General features: G+C 43.3%; 1 protein-coding gene across 1 annotated transcript; it reads right to left on the bottom strand.

Moving 5' to 3' along the window:
• Positions 1–3,115: 3,115 nt before the first annotated feature.
• Positions 3,116–8,236, bottom strand: GKN1 (gastrokine 1). The gene is made up of 6 exons (XM_055329483.1): positions 8,199–8,236; positions 6,424–6,477; positions 6,196–6,333; positions 4,955–5,065; positions 3,925–4,072; positions 3,116–3,291 (listed from the first exon to the last, which is right to left on the bottom strand). Exons 1-6 carry the CDS (start codon positions 8,208–8,210, stop codon positions 3,197–3,199), a joined length of 558 nt encoding a protein of 185 aa, XP_055185458.1. The 5' UTR covers positions 8,211–8,236; the 3' UTR covers positions 3,116–3,196.
• Positions 8,237–17,765: the final 9,529 nt, after the last annotated feature.

The raw sequence follows: 17,765 nt of genomic DNA, 5'->3' as shown, positions 1-17,765 counted from the left end.
GTTGCCCATCCTCCACCCCCTCTCCCCTGGCAGCAATTTGTTGTCTGTAGTTATAGACCTCATTCTGCTTTTTGTTTATTTGTTTATTTATTTATTATTTTATTTTTTTTATAGATCCCACTTATTTCTTTTTGGATTTCTGGTCATGTCTACCTAAAGTTTGTCAATGTCTTTCTAAAGAACTAAGTTTTGGCTTTGTCGAGTCTTACTATTGTATATATTTTTTTCTATTTTATTAACTTTTGATATTGTCAATATTATTTCTTCCCTCTTATTTATTTTGGATAGTTTATGGTTTTTCCCTCATTTTTAAAGCTAGATTTTTTAATGCAATTTTCAACTGTTCTTCCTTTATGAAATGAACATTCAGACCACAGATTTTCCTCTTTCCCTTGCTATAGCTGGTATTCATGAGGTTTTGATATGTTGTGTTTTCATTATTTCACAGGTTTTTTAAAAAAGATTTTATTTATTTATAGGCAGAGAGAAGCAGGCTCCCTCTGAGGAGCCCGATGCGGCACTCGATCCCAGGACCCCGACATCACGCCCTGAGCTGAAGCAGACACTCAACCACTGAGCCACCCAGGTGCCCTGTTATTGCAGTTTTAAATTCATCCTACTTTCATCATGAATTCTTCTTCGGATCATGTATTATTTAGAAATATGCTGCCTGATTTCAAAACAAATGCAACTATCTTTATTTGGAAAGGAATATTTATTCTCAACTAACTTGAAGGCAGAAAAATGTATTCTTCATGATGCCAATCATTTGAAATTTATTGAGATCTGATTTGTGTCTTAGCATGTGATCAATATTTGTAAATGTCTCATACATACTTAGGAATAATATACATTCTGAAGCATTCTACATAAGTTCATTAAGATAGGCTTGTGTTATATTCTTAGCTGCTTCATCTATATTATTGAAGACGTGTTAAAATCTTTAACTAGGTCAGTGAGATTATTGAATTCTCCTGTAATTCTTACAATTTTCCCTTTATATATATATATTCCTTTATATATATTTCCTTTATATATATATTTATATTTATATATATTTCCTTTATATATATATATATATATATATATATATATATATTTTACTGGTCTATTCAAGAGGGAGTGTGTGTGTGTGGGGGGGGAGAGAGAGAGAGTGGGAAGGAGGGGCAGAGGGAGAAGAAGGAACAGACTTCCCCTTGAGTGGGGAGCCCAATGCAAGGCTCGATCCCAGGACCCCAGATCATAACCTGACCTGAAGGTAGACGCTTACCCGACTGAGTCACCAGGGTAGGGTGTTCCTTTCCTTAATATATTTTGATAGGTGTATATAACCTAGAACTTTTATATCTTCCTAGAGAACTTAATTCCTTATTATGAAATAGTGACTAGACAATTCTTTTTTTTTTTGACAATTCTTCTAAGAAATGTGGGATTCATCAGTTCCCAGAAGTCAGTTACATGACATTGTGTCCAGTTTGTGAATCACAGGTTTCTTTCTTTTTCACTGACAGTGATAGGGCAATATCTAAGACCTCTAAGACCTTGATCTTTGATGGCTCTTTGATGAGCTTCCACATTTCAAGGCTTCAAGGTATTTTGGAAATTCTACTGCTTTGGTAGGACATGTCACATGAACAACAATGAAATTCCCTCAGGATAAAGAAAATTATTATAACTGCTTCCCAATAAGGCCTGGTAAATATTCCGTTTTTCCAAATGGTAGGAACCAATGTCTTTATTTTATTTATTTATTTATTTTTTTTGTTATGGTTCTTCAGGGATATCCCATCTGGAGACATTAGAATGGATTAGATATCCTCTTATGGCATCAGGATGTAAAAAACACGTATGGGAGTATTTTTAAAAAATGAACTGAGTTTCATATTGCCACACACATTTGGAGTCTCTATTTTTTCTGAGATCTTTCTCCTTCAGTGAAGACCCCATTGCTGTACCCATACTGTGTGACTCTACTTCCCTGGCCAGATGTGGGCACTTGAACCAAAGAGGGTCAAGGAAAATTAGGACTGAAGTTCAAAAGAATTAGACTTACCTCTTGCGCTGGAAAGACATATAAACATGGGAGATCAGGTTAACATCATGGTCCAGCCATCTCCCACCATGAGTGGAGAAAGAGCCATCTGCAAGATGGAAAGAAGAGAGAAGCAGAATTTAAAGAGGAATAGAGAAGAACTAATAGCTGGCTTCCAGGAAAGAGGAGACTTGAGTCTTGATCTCAATATAGCTCCTGGTTCTAGTCTCTTTGATTTTCTTGTTGTAAGATTATTTTAGATATTCCAATATCCTTGCAATAATTGTACTCCCCCCCCCACCATGCACTTTCTGGTGCAAGCTGCTTTGAGTGGATTTCTGCACTTGCTGATCTGAAACGTTACTGTGCACATCAACTATGGAGCAGTCTTCAGGGCAGTCGGATGGTCTTGGATCCATTCCCAGAACTGTGGTTAGTAGTATCCAAAGCATCTGAAGGGCTTCTTTATAAGGGACAGGCCCTGAATACAGGCTAACTGTTGGGTCTAATGCACTTAAACAGCTTGCCACCACATTGCACTTCTTCTTCTTTCTTTCTTCTTCTTTCTTTCTTTCTTTTTTTTTTTGTTAAAACTTTTAATTAACTTATTTGACAGACAGCACAAGCAGCGGAAGCAGCAGGCAGAGGCAGAGGGAGAAGCAGGCTTCCCACTGAGCAGGGAGCCTGACACAGGGCTCAATCACATGACCCTGGGATCATGACTTGAACCCCAGGCAGATGCTTAACCGACTGAGGCAGATGCTTAACAGACGCACACCCACATTGCACTTTTGATCCTGCGTATCAATAGAAATCATAAAGAATTTAGTGCCAAGTAAGTTTATTGAAACCTAAAGAAAATAAAATAACTAGCAGAAAATCTTTCAGAATGACATGATAAAAACCATCAGAATCCATGTTTTTTTGCATCGAATATTTTGATGACTGAATTCAAAAGCATTTTTTTAAAGATTTTATTTATTTATTCATGAAAGACAGAGAGAGAGAGAGAGAGAGAGAGAGAGGCAGAGACACAGGCAGAGGGAGAAGCAGGCTCCATGCAGGGAGCCTGATGCGGGAACTCAATCCAGGACCCCGGGGTCATGGCCGGGGCCAAAGGTGGACGCTCAACCACTGAGCCCCCAGGTGTTCCAAAAATGTTTTTTAATCCTCCACTGTACTGCCACAGAAGGAAATGTTCAGAATCCATAATATCCCAGCACTGAAGCACTTTCCTGAATTAAAGAACAGGCTTGCTCCTGATAAAAAGAAAAGAAGAAACTGGTATTAATATCTTTTCAAAAATTCTTTTTTTTTTAGTGTCACACAATTTCCAAACTAGCTATGCACTAATTTCAAGATCAGTCTGTCTCACTCTGTCTAGCCAACTATCTAGACTAAATCAATCAACTCAGAGATCTAGAAAGCTGCTGTTATATTAGGTAGGTGGATACTTTGTTTTTGTGAAAGTTGTTCTTTGAAGAGGCAGAAATCAAATGATTGAGCTGTAAAAAGTCAGTAAATTCTATTGGCATCCTCTTTGTCCCTTAGCAATTCATGCATTCCTTTAAATATCTCTTGCAGTGACTCCAGATCCACTCTTCAAAGGCAGGATTTCCCAAAGGTGAAGTGCACAGAATCCAAAGCCAGAGCGCTTGGAACTGACCCAAACAAGGGACTTGTGACCTCTCCTGTGCCTCAGTTTCCTCATCCAGGAAGTGAGAATAATAATAACCTATCATGTAAGACTGCCGGCAAGAGCTACTAATTTAAACACACTTTAAGCACAGAGCAAATGCTGAATAATTGGCGTCTCCTGTGGACATGCCTGAGAATAGTCTGACGACTCCGGCAGCAATAGCCTGGTGTACACCATCCAACAGCTTACTCACCTTCAATCTCCTCGGCCATGTATGTTGGAACGCCCCTGCACATGTTAGCGATGGGTTTTCCTAATTTGTTTAGGTCTTTGACTTCTTCAGGGTTAACTGAGTATATCAGGCCCTTGGGAGGTGGTCCTTCTGGTCCTTTTCCCTGAAGCTGAGGGTGGAAAGGAAGAGAGAGAATGAAGGTCCAGCCCAGCGGTTTATTGAATGAGGACTGGGTATACCAGGCCAGCAGGGGGTATTGCTTGGCCACAGGTCTTTTCATAATCGGCATCAACCCTGTATATCTCAGAATTTCTGTGTCCCAAAAGCTTTAGCCCATGTGAAACCTCAGCTTCTCATAAAAAGCAGAAGTCTGAGGCTAAATTTATTCGGAAGCTTCGACCTCATTCAGTCATTTTGTATTTCTTGGATTGAGCTGTATAATAACCAGCTTCTGAGAATGGGGTTTATTTTCTCTACCTGGTTGATGAAAGATGCCTATTTATCAGTTACAGAAATAGGAACTCAGGCAAACATTTTAAAAAGCAATGGATCTTCTCTCCGCACCCAACTAGGGTTGCCAGATAAAATACAGGACACTCAGTTACATTTGAATTTTAGATAAACAAATCGTTTTGTGTGTGTGTGTGTGTGTGTGTGTGTGTGTGTGTCCTAAATATCACCTAGGACACACTTTATGCTAAAATAATCTTCCCATCATTTATCTGAAGCTCAAACTTAACTGGGTATCCTCTATTTTTATTTCTAAATCGAATAACCCCAACCCAATTTCCATGGCGAAATGCACTTGGAGAAGTGTAGACAGCTCCCACTGGCTCGAGCAGAGCTTTGATCCCCACCAGTAAGGAAGGTGTGAGCCACAGTGTGGAGTGTGGTGGCAGCTTCCTTGTCTCAGGCAATCACCAGTTCCTCTTCTCTTTTCGTGGTGCACATTACAACGTACTGTGGTCAAGAGGAATTGACTGTGACCTCATTATTTATTGGCAATCCTAAGGCCTCCCTCGAGCCAAATTAAAAAGGCTTTTATTTGTACCTTCTTTTCCTTGACCAGCGTGTCAAGAGTCTGAAGAGAGGGCATGACATTCTTGTTCATTCTGTGCACAACGCATTTCTTCTTGCCAAAGAGTCTGATTGCAGCAAGGTCCTGTTAAAGAAGATGGTAGAGGGTAGGAAGTAGGTTCCCCAAGGAGCTTTTCTTACCAGAAATCAGTCTGGGCAGCAGAGGGAAAGGACACTCCAAGATTGTAATGAACTCAGCTAAGAGCACCGACCGGGCCCAGTTTTGCAATCAGACCTATTGCTAACATCTCTAAGGATGGACTACACACTTCTTGAGGGCAGAGAACTAGAGTCTAATTCGTTGCTTCATCTTCAGGTGCTAGCATGGAGTCACTCCACACATGTCTGTTTTGCTGAAATAAACGTGAAATTGCTATCACATTTTGATCTCATTTGATCTTCGCAACATTTCAAGGAGGCAGGTAAGACAGGGATTGGTTTTCTAATTGATCACATGATGAAACGGAAATGATAAAGAGTCGCCTTTTTCAAAGTACAAAGTTTGCTAAATAAAAAGCTACTACCTGCGGAGTTGGGTCTCCTAACCAGAGCCAACTGTTGTTTTTGTTTGGTTTTGGTTTTTTGCTTCTCTTACCAATTAATATTGTCATTTACATTTCCTTTGGTTGGTTTTTTTTTTTTTTTTGAATTACAGGTGAAACATCCGTTTCTGTCTTTTCAGAAGGAAATTGAAGATAGGCTGAGATAGGCCGCAGTGATTTTGTGCAGGTCTCTCCTCGTTACTGAGGGTGTATCTGCAGGGAAGGCCAAAGGATGTTCATATTTGCCTAACAGCCCCGCAATCGCTTGGATATAGTGGATTCTAATTAGTGTTGAATGGTTTGAATTTTAGCTGATTGTGGGAAACATTGATAGGGTTATATCTAGGGAGTGAAACCGGGTGGCCAAAATAGGCAATCTGACTTACAACTCCATGCTTATTATGTGCAGTCAGAAATCATTTATTTTTAATTCTTTTATGGTTAGCAGACATTTTTATTGTTGTTAAAAAAAAAAGAACTATCAGGGCACTTGGGTGGCTCAGTGGTTGAGCATCTGCCCTTGGCTCAAATTGTGACCCCGGTGTCCTGGGATCGAGTCCCGCTCCTCCCTCTGCCTGTGTCTCTGCCTCTCTCTCTGTCTCTCATGGATAAATAAATAAAACCTTAAAAAATCATATTAGTAGAGCATGGACATTGCGTGTTGGCTACCTACATTGCTGTAGTCCCACAGGGCATTCCAAGAGTCCCATCCGTTGTTATTGTCCACATTGGCCACATTATGCTCATTGTTGACGCTCACGGACTGTTGCCCACTTGCACCGCTGTTGCTGTTCCCGCCAATGTTGATATCCTGGAATTTATGAGAAATTGACAGTGATTTAATACCACATTTCTTTGCAAATGCATTTGGGCAATACACTTTAAAAAGTTTAATACTTACGGAGGAAGCAAGGGCTGGGGTCAGGAAGACTCCAAGAAGTCCAGCGAAGACAATCTAGAAGATCGTAAGTAACACGGGTCTACTATCACATGGAAAACAGTGTCCTCTTCTTTCTCAACCCGACCTTACAAAAATTACTAATTTAACCCCTCTGTTAAGTGGTCTGTCTTTTCTTCTTTGACCTTGTTTTTTTTTTCAGTCACAGAAAGTTTCAATGATAATGCAAGGTGGTATAGATCAATTACTTGAAATAATCATGTTATTATGGTTTATGGTTTTAGAATTGTTAATGTAGCTCTTATGAAAAACCCCTGTCCTATCAGTATATTGAAGGACACATTTGAAAATGAATAGCATCCATGGATATAGGTTCTGAGAATTACGTCCAAAAATGATTTGATTTTCTTATTTGATCTGGGATGCTTTCATTCCTCCAAGGACTTCCTAATTTAGAAAAGTACTCTTTTTATCTTAAAAAATTTTTTTTCCCCCAAGCAATGGATTAATAAGCAGACTGGCTGCTGCTGCCGAGAGACTGAGGGTGAAGAGGTCTGGCTGTTGAGTGTGGCTGGCACAGACGAAGTGTGTAACTGTCCCAGGGTACCTGGGTTAGTCCTTTGTCATTGGGTACGTGACCTTAGTTACCAGAACACAGAGCTTTCTGTAGATGCCCGATTCTGAGTACCTATTCTCATTTCCTTGGCCTGGGACAAAATGGTTTGAGATCTGCCCTGGAGATTCAAGGTAATTCTTTTATTTGCTTAATTTTTCTCCTGATAGCTTAAGAAGGAGGTAAAAATTAGGCTCCTAAACAGTGAGAGGTGGTGGGAATTTTAGAGATCTACTGGTTCAGGGCAATCCTTTCATATGTGAGGAAATTGAGCTCCAGATGTTAAATGACGGGGCCAAGGTTATACTGGATCAGATTCGACCCCTTGTTCACAGCAGAACTCTGAGAGGAAACCATCTCTGACCTGGGTTTGGAGTTCCTTTTTTTTCTTTTTTTCTTTTTTTAAACTATCCTGCTATTAGAACTTATTTCTAGATAATCATTTTACAATTGCAATTCCACTCTGAGGCAGAGGCTGCTGTGATATGTGTTTAGTATGTTAAAGCGTGACAACATTCATCAGATTTCTATCCCCTCTGCATCTCGTTACAAGCGACACACAGTACCACCAGTTACTTTGGTGGAGTTTTGTGCTCTACCGACCACACTCTCAGCCTTTTATCTGGAGCCACAGGTGAGATGCTGCTCTAGCTTCACGCATCAGGTGTTTTTGTGGATAAATGACTGTGGTCAGGGTTCCAGCAAGCCATTCTTACTTGGAGATCCAGTTCACAGCAGAGAACATGGCAGTAGGTCTCTCGCCCATTTAATTGGGTACTAAGCTTCTCATCTTGCCTGAACATGCTCAGGAATTTTGGTCAAAAGGGGGATTCAAGAATGTGGAGAAAGTTTGGGCATTTTCTATGGCCAAAGGACTGCCTGCTTTGTGACCAGCCCTGAATCAGAAGGCCAGGAAGGTAGTTTTATTTAGCTAGCACGGTATACAATGCTCAGACAGCTCTCTACCGCCAGCATAGCTACCATCTCCACTGAGATGCTCATAATCGCCACGGTTCAATGACATGAAAGGAGACTTTTTTTTAAAACAAAATTTCCATGATGGTGAGATTATCCTAAGAAACAGAACCCCCCCCCCCGCCTTAGTTCAGAAGGTTAACAGTCTCTAATCATAAGAGAATACATTCAAAAGGAATCGTCTACTCACTGTGAGCTTCATCTTGGCTTCACCAGAGCAATGGAGTAGAAGAGGAGGCCGGCATGAGCTCAGACAAGAACTCTTCTCATATTTGTACTTAACCAGCTTTACTTAAAAGAGGTGTGACTAGGGTGGGCCCAAGATTTATCTTTCTCCGTTTTCCATATCAGTGCCATGATCCAGCATGGCAGGAAGCTTGCGGAATATCTAGCTAGTTGGCAAGGCACCTCGACATGGAGCCGAGCTGACTCATCACTGTTGAAGTTGAAGATATCACAGCAAACTCAATATGATCTGTGATAACTTCTGGTCCAACTGAGGCTGTGGGTGTGGGTATTTTACGTATTGATGTCACTCAGAGTCGCAAGAAGAATAATCCCTAAAATCAAACAAGACTGTAGGTGAGAAACTGTGGACATGCTGAGGCCCTGCAGATAGCAGCTCCTGTAAGGACGTGGGAATGGTTTCCTCTTCGTACCTTTCCTGAACCCACCTCGATGACTTAGCTTAGGCTAAACACATTCTGTTAGTGCCTCCCAGCACACCTATATCCTTTGCTGCACTGTTGAGCTCTCTCGGGGGTACCTTGAACCATGCATAGACACAGAGAGAAAACCTGGGACCCATTTCAGCAAGTGTCTTCTCACCACCACCTCCAGGCCCTTCCTAAAGCACGCTCCATCTTGTCTCAGAATGGCCTCTCAACTCTGGTCTCGCCCATAGCTTCTTTCACCAGAGCTTTAATAATAGTCGTGTGATGGATCACTCTGGTCACCCATCTGCCATATTCCAGCACATTTTTCCTAAGGTGAGCTTCCTAAAGTACATATATATACAAACACAACCCAACTGTGCTTAGAGATGTTCACTGGCAACCTGCGGGATGAGCTTTAAACTCATTGGAATGGCACAGAGGGTCCTTTATAATAAGGTTTCCAAAGCCTCCCCAGCTGTATCACTCTTATATCCCTATATTCCAGCTACACCAGTAGTTCCTGCAATAACTGGAATATTCGGGATGTTTCATGCCTCTGTGGTTTACACACGTTGTCATCCCATCTTGGGGTGGGACCCTCTTGCCTTCCTTTAATTAGGAAACTGTTATCCATTTGTCAAGGCCCAACTTAAATACCACTGCTTCCAACACACCCTCCCCATCTCTCAGGGGGGACTTTCTTTTTTTTTCTTCCCGGAGCTATAAAAGCAATCTCTGTCCTTTTATTCACTTCTAGATAACATAATTTTCAGAAATTATGTCAAAATAAGAAAAAAATGTTTGCAGCAGAAGCAGAGAGTAGAAACGGTCACTTGGGCTGACAAGTAAATGCTCAAAACAGTCTTGGAGTTGAATTAAAGTTTTATTTTTTTTCCCTACTTTCTCCTATGCACTGAATCTAGTAAAGCCAATTGCCCAAGAGGAATATTATATTTTCATCCATCACTGATTTACAAGTTTCCTCCTTGGAACCCTTTCTGAGCTCATGATTGTCCTTTTAGGTGTGGATTGGGGTTACCATGGGGTTACGTGATTGTAAAGCTTGATGATTCACTAGGGACACCTCTTTGAAAAGGTAATTGGATTAATACAGACCTGCTCAGATTTTGTTCATGTTTTTAATGTCTCCACCAATGTCATGCAAATGTATTCTTTAGCTGCAAAAGGTCAATAAGCTCTGGGGTGGGTGGGGGGAGAGGTCTTCATCTGCCTCAGGGATTGTCACATCACTGCAAAGTCAAAGAGGGGACAGCTTGGTGCCTTTAGGCCCAGCCACGGGTAGTCACTTCAGTATGTGGGTAGAGTCTAACTCGCTTTTTGCATGTTATAGCTTACCAAAGATTCAAGGTTGACATTTTTTTCAGTGTGAAATGCTGGTGTGGAAGGTACCCCATGATATCGATCGATCGATCGAGTTCAGAGTCCAAATATGCCACTCTTAGAGATCGACAATTCACATTCACGTATCAACTGTGCTAAGACGTGGGTAGGGAGTAATCTATGTCATGTTGTTTCATCCAGATTCCCCTAAACCTAACTGACCGTAGAACCTTGTTATTTTTTCTTTTTTTATCGACTTATTTTTCTCAGACCTATCAACACCCTTGGCGGGGAGGTGGGGGGGCGGGCAGCTTCCTTAGGGAAACAACAATTGTGCTGCTTTTGAGGCTACATCCTGGATGTGAAAAATCCATTTGGGGAGCTGCTGGTTGGAACGAGGGGCCAGGAGACCTAGATTCTGTTCTGTTTCCTTCTTTCTATGAATCTCTTACCCTTTAGGCCTTAGATTTCCTATGGGTGAAAGAGAAGAAATTCATCGTTTATACAATATTATTTCACTGGCTCCAAAAATCAGAACTTCTTCCTCTGTACGTTGTGCAATATTTATAAATGTGCCAGGGTTGGGCAGGGGGCAAGGGGATCAATCCTAACCTTAACCCATGTCTCATTTAAGGCCGAAAGTCCTAAGGAAGGTGAGCAAGTCTCTTGTTTCCTCCCACCTATGTTTTATATGTTTCTTATCCTCCCGTGGGAGGAAGACAGGCCACATCAATTTTTTTGTCACCTCCATAGAACCTAGAATATATTGGCACACACATGATGCCCAATATACCTATTTTAAAAATAAGAATTTTGGGGGACCTGGGTGGCTCATTCGGTTGCGCATCCAACCCTTGGTTTCGGCTGAGGTCGTGATCTCAGGGTCCCGAGACTGAGCCCCACCTGGGTCTCCACCATCAGCAGGGAGCCTGCTGGAGAGTCTCTCCTCTCTCTTCCCCTCCCCCTGCTCTCTCTCTCTCTCACACACACACACTTTCTCTCAAAATAAAGAAATAAATATTTTAAAAAATTAGAATTGCATAAAGTTGATACTCAAACTCGGAGAACAAAAAATGCACGTGTGTACTTATTCTGATTTTTGGAGCCAGCCGGAGAGGTGTTACCCACCAAGGATCCCACAAGATGGTGTGGTCCCTGCCCTGGGATCAGTGTGGGGCACACCAGCGCCTGAGCAAATAGGGCCTGCCCTGCCCGCAGAGCTGGACGCTGAGCCAAGTGCAAGCCCTTATCGCACTTTATCTCATGGCTCGCACACCCAGGCCTCGCTTTACCCCACACCCTGCGGTGTCGAGCTGGGTGGGTGGGAACTCCCTCTGTGTGCAGCAAACAGGCCGGCCTGGCTCACGCTCATCCCTCAGATCGGGGGCCTCTCGGAGCTTCCCCTCGGACAGACTTTTATTTTCCTCCTTCTCTCTGAGCAGAAGGGGATGTTTCGTTCTGGGGTCCTTCCACCATGTCCTCCTTCGGGCTTCCCCCCTCACGGCCGGCCCACGACCAGGCCCCACTGACACCCATGAGGCCCCCCGTCCAGCCCGGCCCGGCCGACCCTCAGGGTGCAGCCTGACGCCCACCACGACGGCCCCCAGCGCCCACATTCTTGCCCAGGTTCTTGGCCTTCACTGCCATTTTCTGAGCACGGCTCACACCCATTTGACATTTGTCGCGGCAGCCCCATGCCAGGTGCTTGGCCGTGGGCCTGAACACGCCGGGGGCCCCGGGCAGCGGCACCTGTCGGGCACCCACTTGGGTGCCCGGCCCGGACGCAGCAGGTTAACCGTCATGGCCAGGAAGCTTCCAGTTCCAGAGAAGCCGTGCTAGTTACACATTTGTTTCTGGAAGGGAAAGGAATTGTCCTCAAACCACAGCCAAGTGGAGGCAGCCCCTTCCCGGGGCAGCGGGGGGCCCTTCCCTTCTGTTGTCTCCCAGAGGCCACGGCCTTCCAGAACACACTCGACCTCACCTTTCTGTGGCCTCTCGCATGGCTGTCCAGATGCCAACAGCTGGGCCCCCCGAGGTGACCACGCGTCCCGCCCATGGGAGGCCGGCCTGTGGCGCCAGGTGGGGCGGCGGCCCGAGGAGTCCTGCCGTCGGAGGCCCCCGGGGATGATACCCACCGTGGAAGACACACGAACGCACAGAGACAGGGAATCCCGGTGACAGCTTCATTCTGTGTCGTCACGGAGGACAGTCAGGCCTGGGTGAGTGCTGCCCTCCTAGAAGGGGGTGGGAGACAACTGACCATCTGACGACGAGAAACCCCCAAGCGAAGGAACAAGTGCTTTCGTGATTCCCTTAGATGACTCGGAAATAGGAGCAGTTATCCCAGGTCCGCTGTTCCCACTGAAGCGACTCAGAGGAAGTGGTGTCAAAACACTGTCGTGGGAGGGCCGGTCCTTCCCCAGAGCCTGGAGGCTGGGGAGGCCTGACCTCCACCCTGGAGGCTGCGAATCTCATGATCCCAGAGGGGGCGACTGCAGGGCAGCAGCAGAGGGGCCACCTCCTGCCCGGCCTGGAGGCCCCGGGCCCCCGCACCAGGCGGCCTCCACGGTTTCCTGGAGAAGAAGGAGCCAAAGTAAAGAGTTGGGCCCAAGGCCACTGGGCCGTGAAACAGGATTCATGAATCACCGAGTTTCCGGCAGGTGACCTACCTGGGTTGGTCTCCTGTCCTCCGCCACAGGCAGAGAACATCCACGCGTGCGTCATCGTTCTACTTGGTGATGGTGGATGTTCCGAGGTGCCCCGGGGAACTCTGAGCTTTCATGTGTATTCAGTTATGTGCCCTTCTACTCACGCTCCAGCCTCCAGTCTCTGGAAATGCTTAATAACACTTACCCACTGGGGCTTGTTCTGGAATCTACGTTGTCTTCTGAGGTCCCCCTGGCTTTAAATAAAGGTCCAACTCCCCTCATCCTGGCCAGGAAAGTTTCTCCTTTGCTGAGCAGCAGTGGATCTCCAGGCCTCCAATCTTTTCTTCATTTTCTCATATTGAAAAGTAATCAATTAGGGATCCCTGGGTGTCTCAGCGGTTAAGCACCTGCCTTTGGCCCAGGGCGTGATCCTGGAGACCCAGGATCGGATCCCACGTCGGGCTCACTGCATGGAGCTTGCTTCTCCCCCTGCCTGTGTCTCTGCCTCTCTCTCTCATGAATAAATAAATAAAATCTCTAAAAAAAAAAGAAAAGTAATCAATTAAAAACAATGAGTCCCACTCCCGGTAACGCAATACCCCAGTTACGCACAAATGCCACAGAGGACTCAAAGTTGCCAACAACCAGTGCTCATATTGCAAGATCTTACCATCTCTATGAGAGATGTGGCTGGCTTCGCCGAGTCACACGGGGCTCACACTAAGAGCTCCACACTTCAGTTTAACACTTTGCAGTTGCCATCTTGAATTTTTTAAAATAGATTTTATTTATTTATTTTACAGAAAGAGACAGAGAGAGAGTGCATAAGCAGGGCAAGTGGCAGGTACAGAGAGAGGGAGAAGCAGGCTCCTTGCTGAGCAAGGAGCTTGATGCAGGGCTCCATCCCAGGACTCTGGGTCATGACCTGAGCCAAAAGCAGACACTTAACCAACTGAGCCACCAGGAGCTCCACCATCTTGAAAATTTCAATAATTTTATTTTTGGATTTGTGTTTTGTCAGTAAATCCAGTGGGACAATGGAGGATGCACTGGGGGCCTGAAGCCTTGGCCCATGGGTGGTCCTACTTCTTGCCTCTCCTACCTCTGATTCCCACCTTCCTCTGTCAGGTAGGTATCTTTTTTTTTTTTTTTCCTCAAATTTCAATATCTGCCTGTTGGTTTGCTATTTCTTTTTGGTTTGTATGGGGAAAATCTTGATACTAAAAAAAACGAGCGAAAGCCAAACATAAAAACCTTCCCTTAGCTCCATCTTCCTCATATGGAAAGCTTCTATCTCCTGTTCCCTTTATATCTCTTAAAAGAATACTGCAGATTTTCTGATTCCATGTCCTCACCTCCCAGTCAAGCTACATCCCTGCAATCTGGCCTCAGGTCCAAAGGATAACTGGTGGTGCCAGGCAGGGGGCCCAGCCCTGAAATCTGGGCTGCGCTGATACCTGCTTGGGACTCATGTGACTTGACCTCTTTGTACATTTGACCCTGATAGTCTCTTCTTTTCTGAAATCCTCTTTCCCCTTAACAACTGTAACACCCCTTTCTCCCATTTGCGCTTCGAGTGCTCCTTCTACTACCCACCCAGTTGCTTGCCTCTCTTCGTCCATCTGTCCCTTCGATGTTGGTGTTGGATTCTATCTTGATCTCCCTCTTTCCTCCTCCCTCGTCTTTTCCCTGGAAGCTCCTCCACTCTGAACACGTGAGCCACCTCTACAGGACGGAAGAACAGATCAAACCTACCAAGCCTCGGATGTTAGTTCACAAACGTGTGTATTAGATGACTCCAAACCAAGCCATTTTCATTAGTTCCCCAACATGCTGTGCTTCTATGACTTGTATGTAGTGTAATGGCAGTTTTAACCACCAGGCAATCAAGACAGTCACCTCAGTTGTCCTCAAGCTCTGGTTCCTCACCCTTCCCTCCTTCCTTACACAACTGGTAACCATGGCCTGTATACATGCTACCTTTTCAGTATTTCTTTTTAAAAATAAACTAAACTGCCCCCATTCCATCATAAAAGTAAGTCATAAGAGATTATAGAGAATATGGAAAATCATCAAAGAAAATAATTGACCTATCAGTGTACTATGCAGAAATAATCCTTGTTAACCTCTTCCCGTAATTTCTTTTAACTTCTTCTTTGATCTGTGTATTATGTGCAAGTGTATTGTTTTGCCTTCAGATACTTGGGGATTTTCCAGTTACCTTTCTGTATCGATTTTCTTTTTTCTTTTTTTGGTGAAAAAATTTATATTTAGATTTATAGCCAGCTGAACCCAGTTTACATGATCTCAATTTTGTTGGCAACATCCAAAGCATCGTACTCAGGAGCCAGTCGGACATGGGCTTTCTTCTCTCCAGCAGGTCTCGTCAAGGTGTTGACCTTGGCCGCATCAATGTCGTAGAGGTTCTTCACAGTCTGTCTGACCTGGTGCTCGTTGGCCTTGACGTCCACAGCGAGCGCGACTGTTTTCTTCATGGCTGACTCGGGAGTCAGGGGGCACTTAACGATGGCGTAGTGACCAAGCTTGTTTCTCCTGGGGACTCTCTTCCCAGGATATCTGGGCTGCCTTCAGAGACGCAGGGTATTGGGTAGTCAGGATGGACGTGACTCGCAGATCTTCTTTTTTTGGTGACCGTGGACACCTTTCAGCACAGCTTTTTTGGCTTTTTTTCTCTTTTTTCTTTTTTGGCTTTCAAAGCCTTTGCTTTGGCTTCTGCTTTGGGAGAGGCAGGGGCTTCCCTCTTCACCTTGTGTGCCATCTTCGTGAAAGGGTGTATTGATTTCTACTTTAATTCCATTGGGGTCTGAGAACATACTTTGTATGAGTCTATTCCTTTTGATTGTTAAAGTGTGTTTTATGGCCCAGAATCTGGTCTTTTTCGGTGAATGTTTACTATGAGCTTAAGAAGAATGTATACGCTGATATTGCAGAATGAAATATTCTGTGTGTCAATTAGATCCAATTGATTGATGGTCCTGTTCAGTTCATCCACATCCTTATTGATTTTATGCCTGTTTGATCTATCAATACTGAAAAAGGGGTAGTAAAGTCTAGACTAGTGGGTTTCTTTATTTCTCACTGTCTTTCTCTTAAGTTTTTTGTCTCATGTATTTTGATGCTCTGTTGTTAGGTGCATGCATATCAAAGGTTATTATATCTTCCTGAGGAATTGACTCCTTTATCATGGTGTGATACCCCTCTTTATCCCTGTTAATGTGGGGTGTTTTTTATTCTGAAGTCTGCTCTAAAGTTAATATAGGTACTCCAGTTTTTTAAAATTAGCATTAGATGGTATATCTTTCTTCACCCCTTTACTTTTAACTTGTGTCTTTATATTAAAATGGCTTTTCTGTTTGTAGCATATAGTTTAGTATTATTTTTGCATTTTTAAAAATTTTAAATTCCACTGTAGTTAACATACAGTATTACAGTACTTTCAGGTATACAATATAGTGATTCAATAATTTTATACAAGTGCACACCTTAATCCATATCATTTCTGCCCCATCCCCCCACCTCCCCTCTGATAACCATCAGTTTGTTTTCTATATTTAAAAGTCTGTTTCTTGGTTTGTTTTTCTGTCTCTTTTTCCCCTTTGATCATTTGTTTTGTTTCTTAAGTTCTACATGTGAGTGAACTCATATGGTATTTGTTTTTCTCTCACTGACTTATTTTGCTTAGCATGATACTCTCTAGGTCCATCCTGCAAATGGCAAGATTTCATTCCTTTTTAGGGCTGAATTTTATGTATATATATGTCAGTTGGGTCTTATTTTTTGATCCACTCAGATAATCTTTGCTTTCTACTTGGTGTATTTAGATCATTCACATTTAAGTGATCATTGATATAGTTGGACTATTCTCTACCATTTCTTACTACTAGTCAATTAAGATAGGTAGGTTTGTAACTGTTTTGCATTTGTGGCACTTGGCTTTTGTTTTGTCTTTTTCGCCTTCTTTTAAGATTTTATTTATTTATTCATGAGACACAGAGAGAGGCAGAGACACTGGCAGAGGGAGAAGCAGGCTCCCTGTGGGGAGCCCGATGTGGGACTCGATCCCGGGACTCCAGGATCACGCCCTGAGCCAAAGGCAGACGCTTAACTGCTGAGCCACCCAGGTGCCCCTCACCTTCGGTTTTTTAACACAGTTTTCTTTCACAGACTTTTTTAGAGAAGTTTTAAGTTCACAGAAAAATTGATCAGAATTTATATATATATATAGACAGATATATTTTTTAAAGATTTTATTTATTTATTCATGAGAGACACAGAGAAAGAGAGAGAGGTAGAGACATAGACAGATGGAGAAGCAGGCTCCATGCAGGGAGCCAGATGTGACTCGATCCCGGGTCACCAGGATCACGCCCTGGGCTGAAGGCGGCACTAAACCGCTGAGCCACCTGGGCTGCCCTTATATAGATATTATACATTTTATATTTATTTATTTATATTTATTACATATACTATATATTTATATATTATATATTTATATATATCCTATATACCCCCTGCTCCCACAAATGCACAGACTTTCCCATCGTCAATAAACAACACCGGGGGGTACGTGTGTTACAATTGGTGAACCTACACTGACACCTCGCTATCACCCAAAGTCCAGAGTTTACTCGGTGTTATAGCTTCTATGAGGTTGGATCTGTGGTTTGATGTCAGAGGTTAATTTTGGAAAGCACTTGGTCATTATTACATCAAATATTATATCAAATATCTTCTACTCCTTTTTCTCTTTCTGCAATTCCAATTATGCCTATTTTACACTTTTGAAAATGTCCCACAGCCCTTGGATATTCTCCGCCACCTTTTCTTTTCATTCTTTTTTTCTCATCATGTTTCGATTTGGAAAGTTCTCCTTGATATACTGTCAAGGTCACTGAGTTTTTCCTCTACTGTGTTCAGTATGTCGACTGGACACATCAAAGGTATTCTTCATTTCTGCTACAGTGTTTTTGATTTCTGGCATTCTTTTTTGGTTCTTTCTTAGAGTTTCTACCTCTCTGCTTGTACTTTCCATCATGCTGTCTACTTTTTTTTCAAGATAGCCTTGAACACAGCAATCATACACCTTGTGAA

Source organism: Nyctereutes procyonoides, unplaced genomic scaffold (genome assembly GCF_905146905.1).
Source record: "Nyctereutes procyonoides isolate TBG_1078 unplaced genomic scaffold, NYPRO_anot_genome, whole genome shotgun sequence".
Taxonomy (NCBI): domain Eukaryota; kingdom Metazoa; phylum Chordata; class Mammalia; order Carnivora; family Canidae; genus Nyctereutes; species Nyctereutes procyonoides.
This window is presented reverse-complemented; position numbering and strand designations above follow the sequence as displayed.

Bases quoted from the DNA above. Each gene is read 5' to 3' on its own strand.
- GKN1 (XM_055329483.1), bottom strand. The intron at 6,334-6,423 runs GTAAGTATTAAA...CATAAATTCCAG, and splicing joins CCCCAGCCCTTGCTTCCTCC to GATATCAACATTGGCGGGAA. The intron at 5,066-6,195 runs GTAGGTAGCCAA...CTTCTTTAACAG, and splicing joins CCCTGTGGGACTACAGCAAT to GACCTTGCTGCAATCAGACT.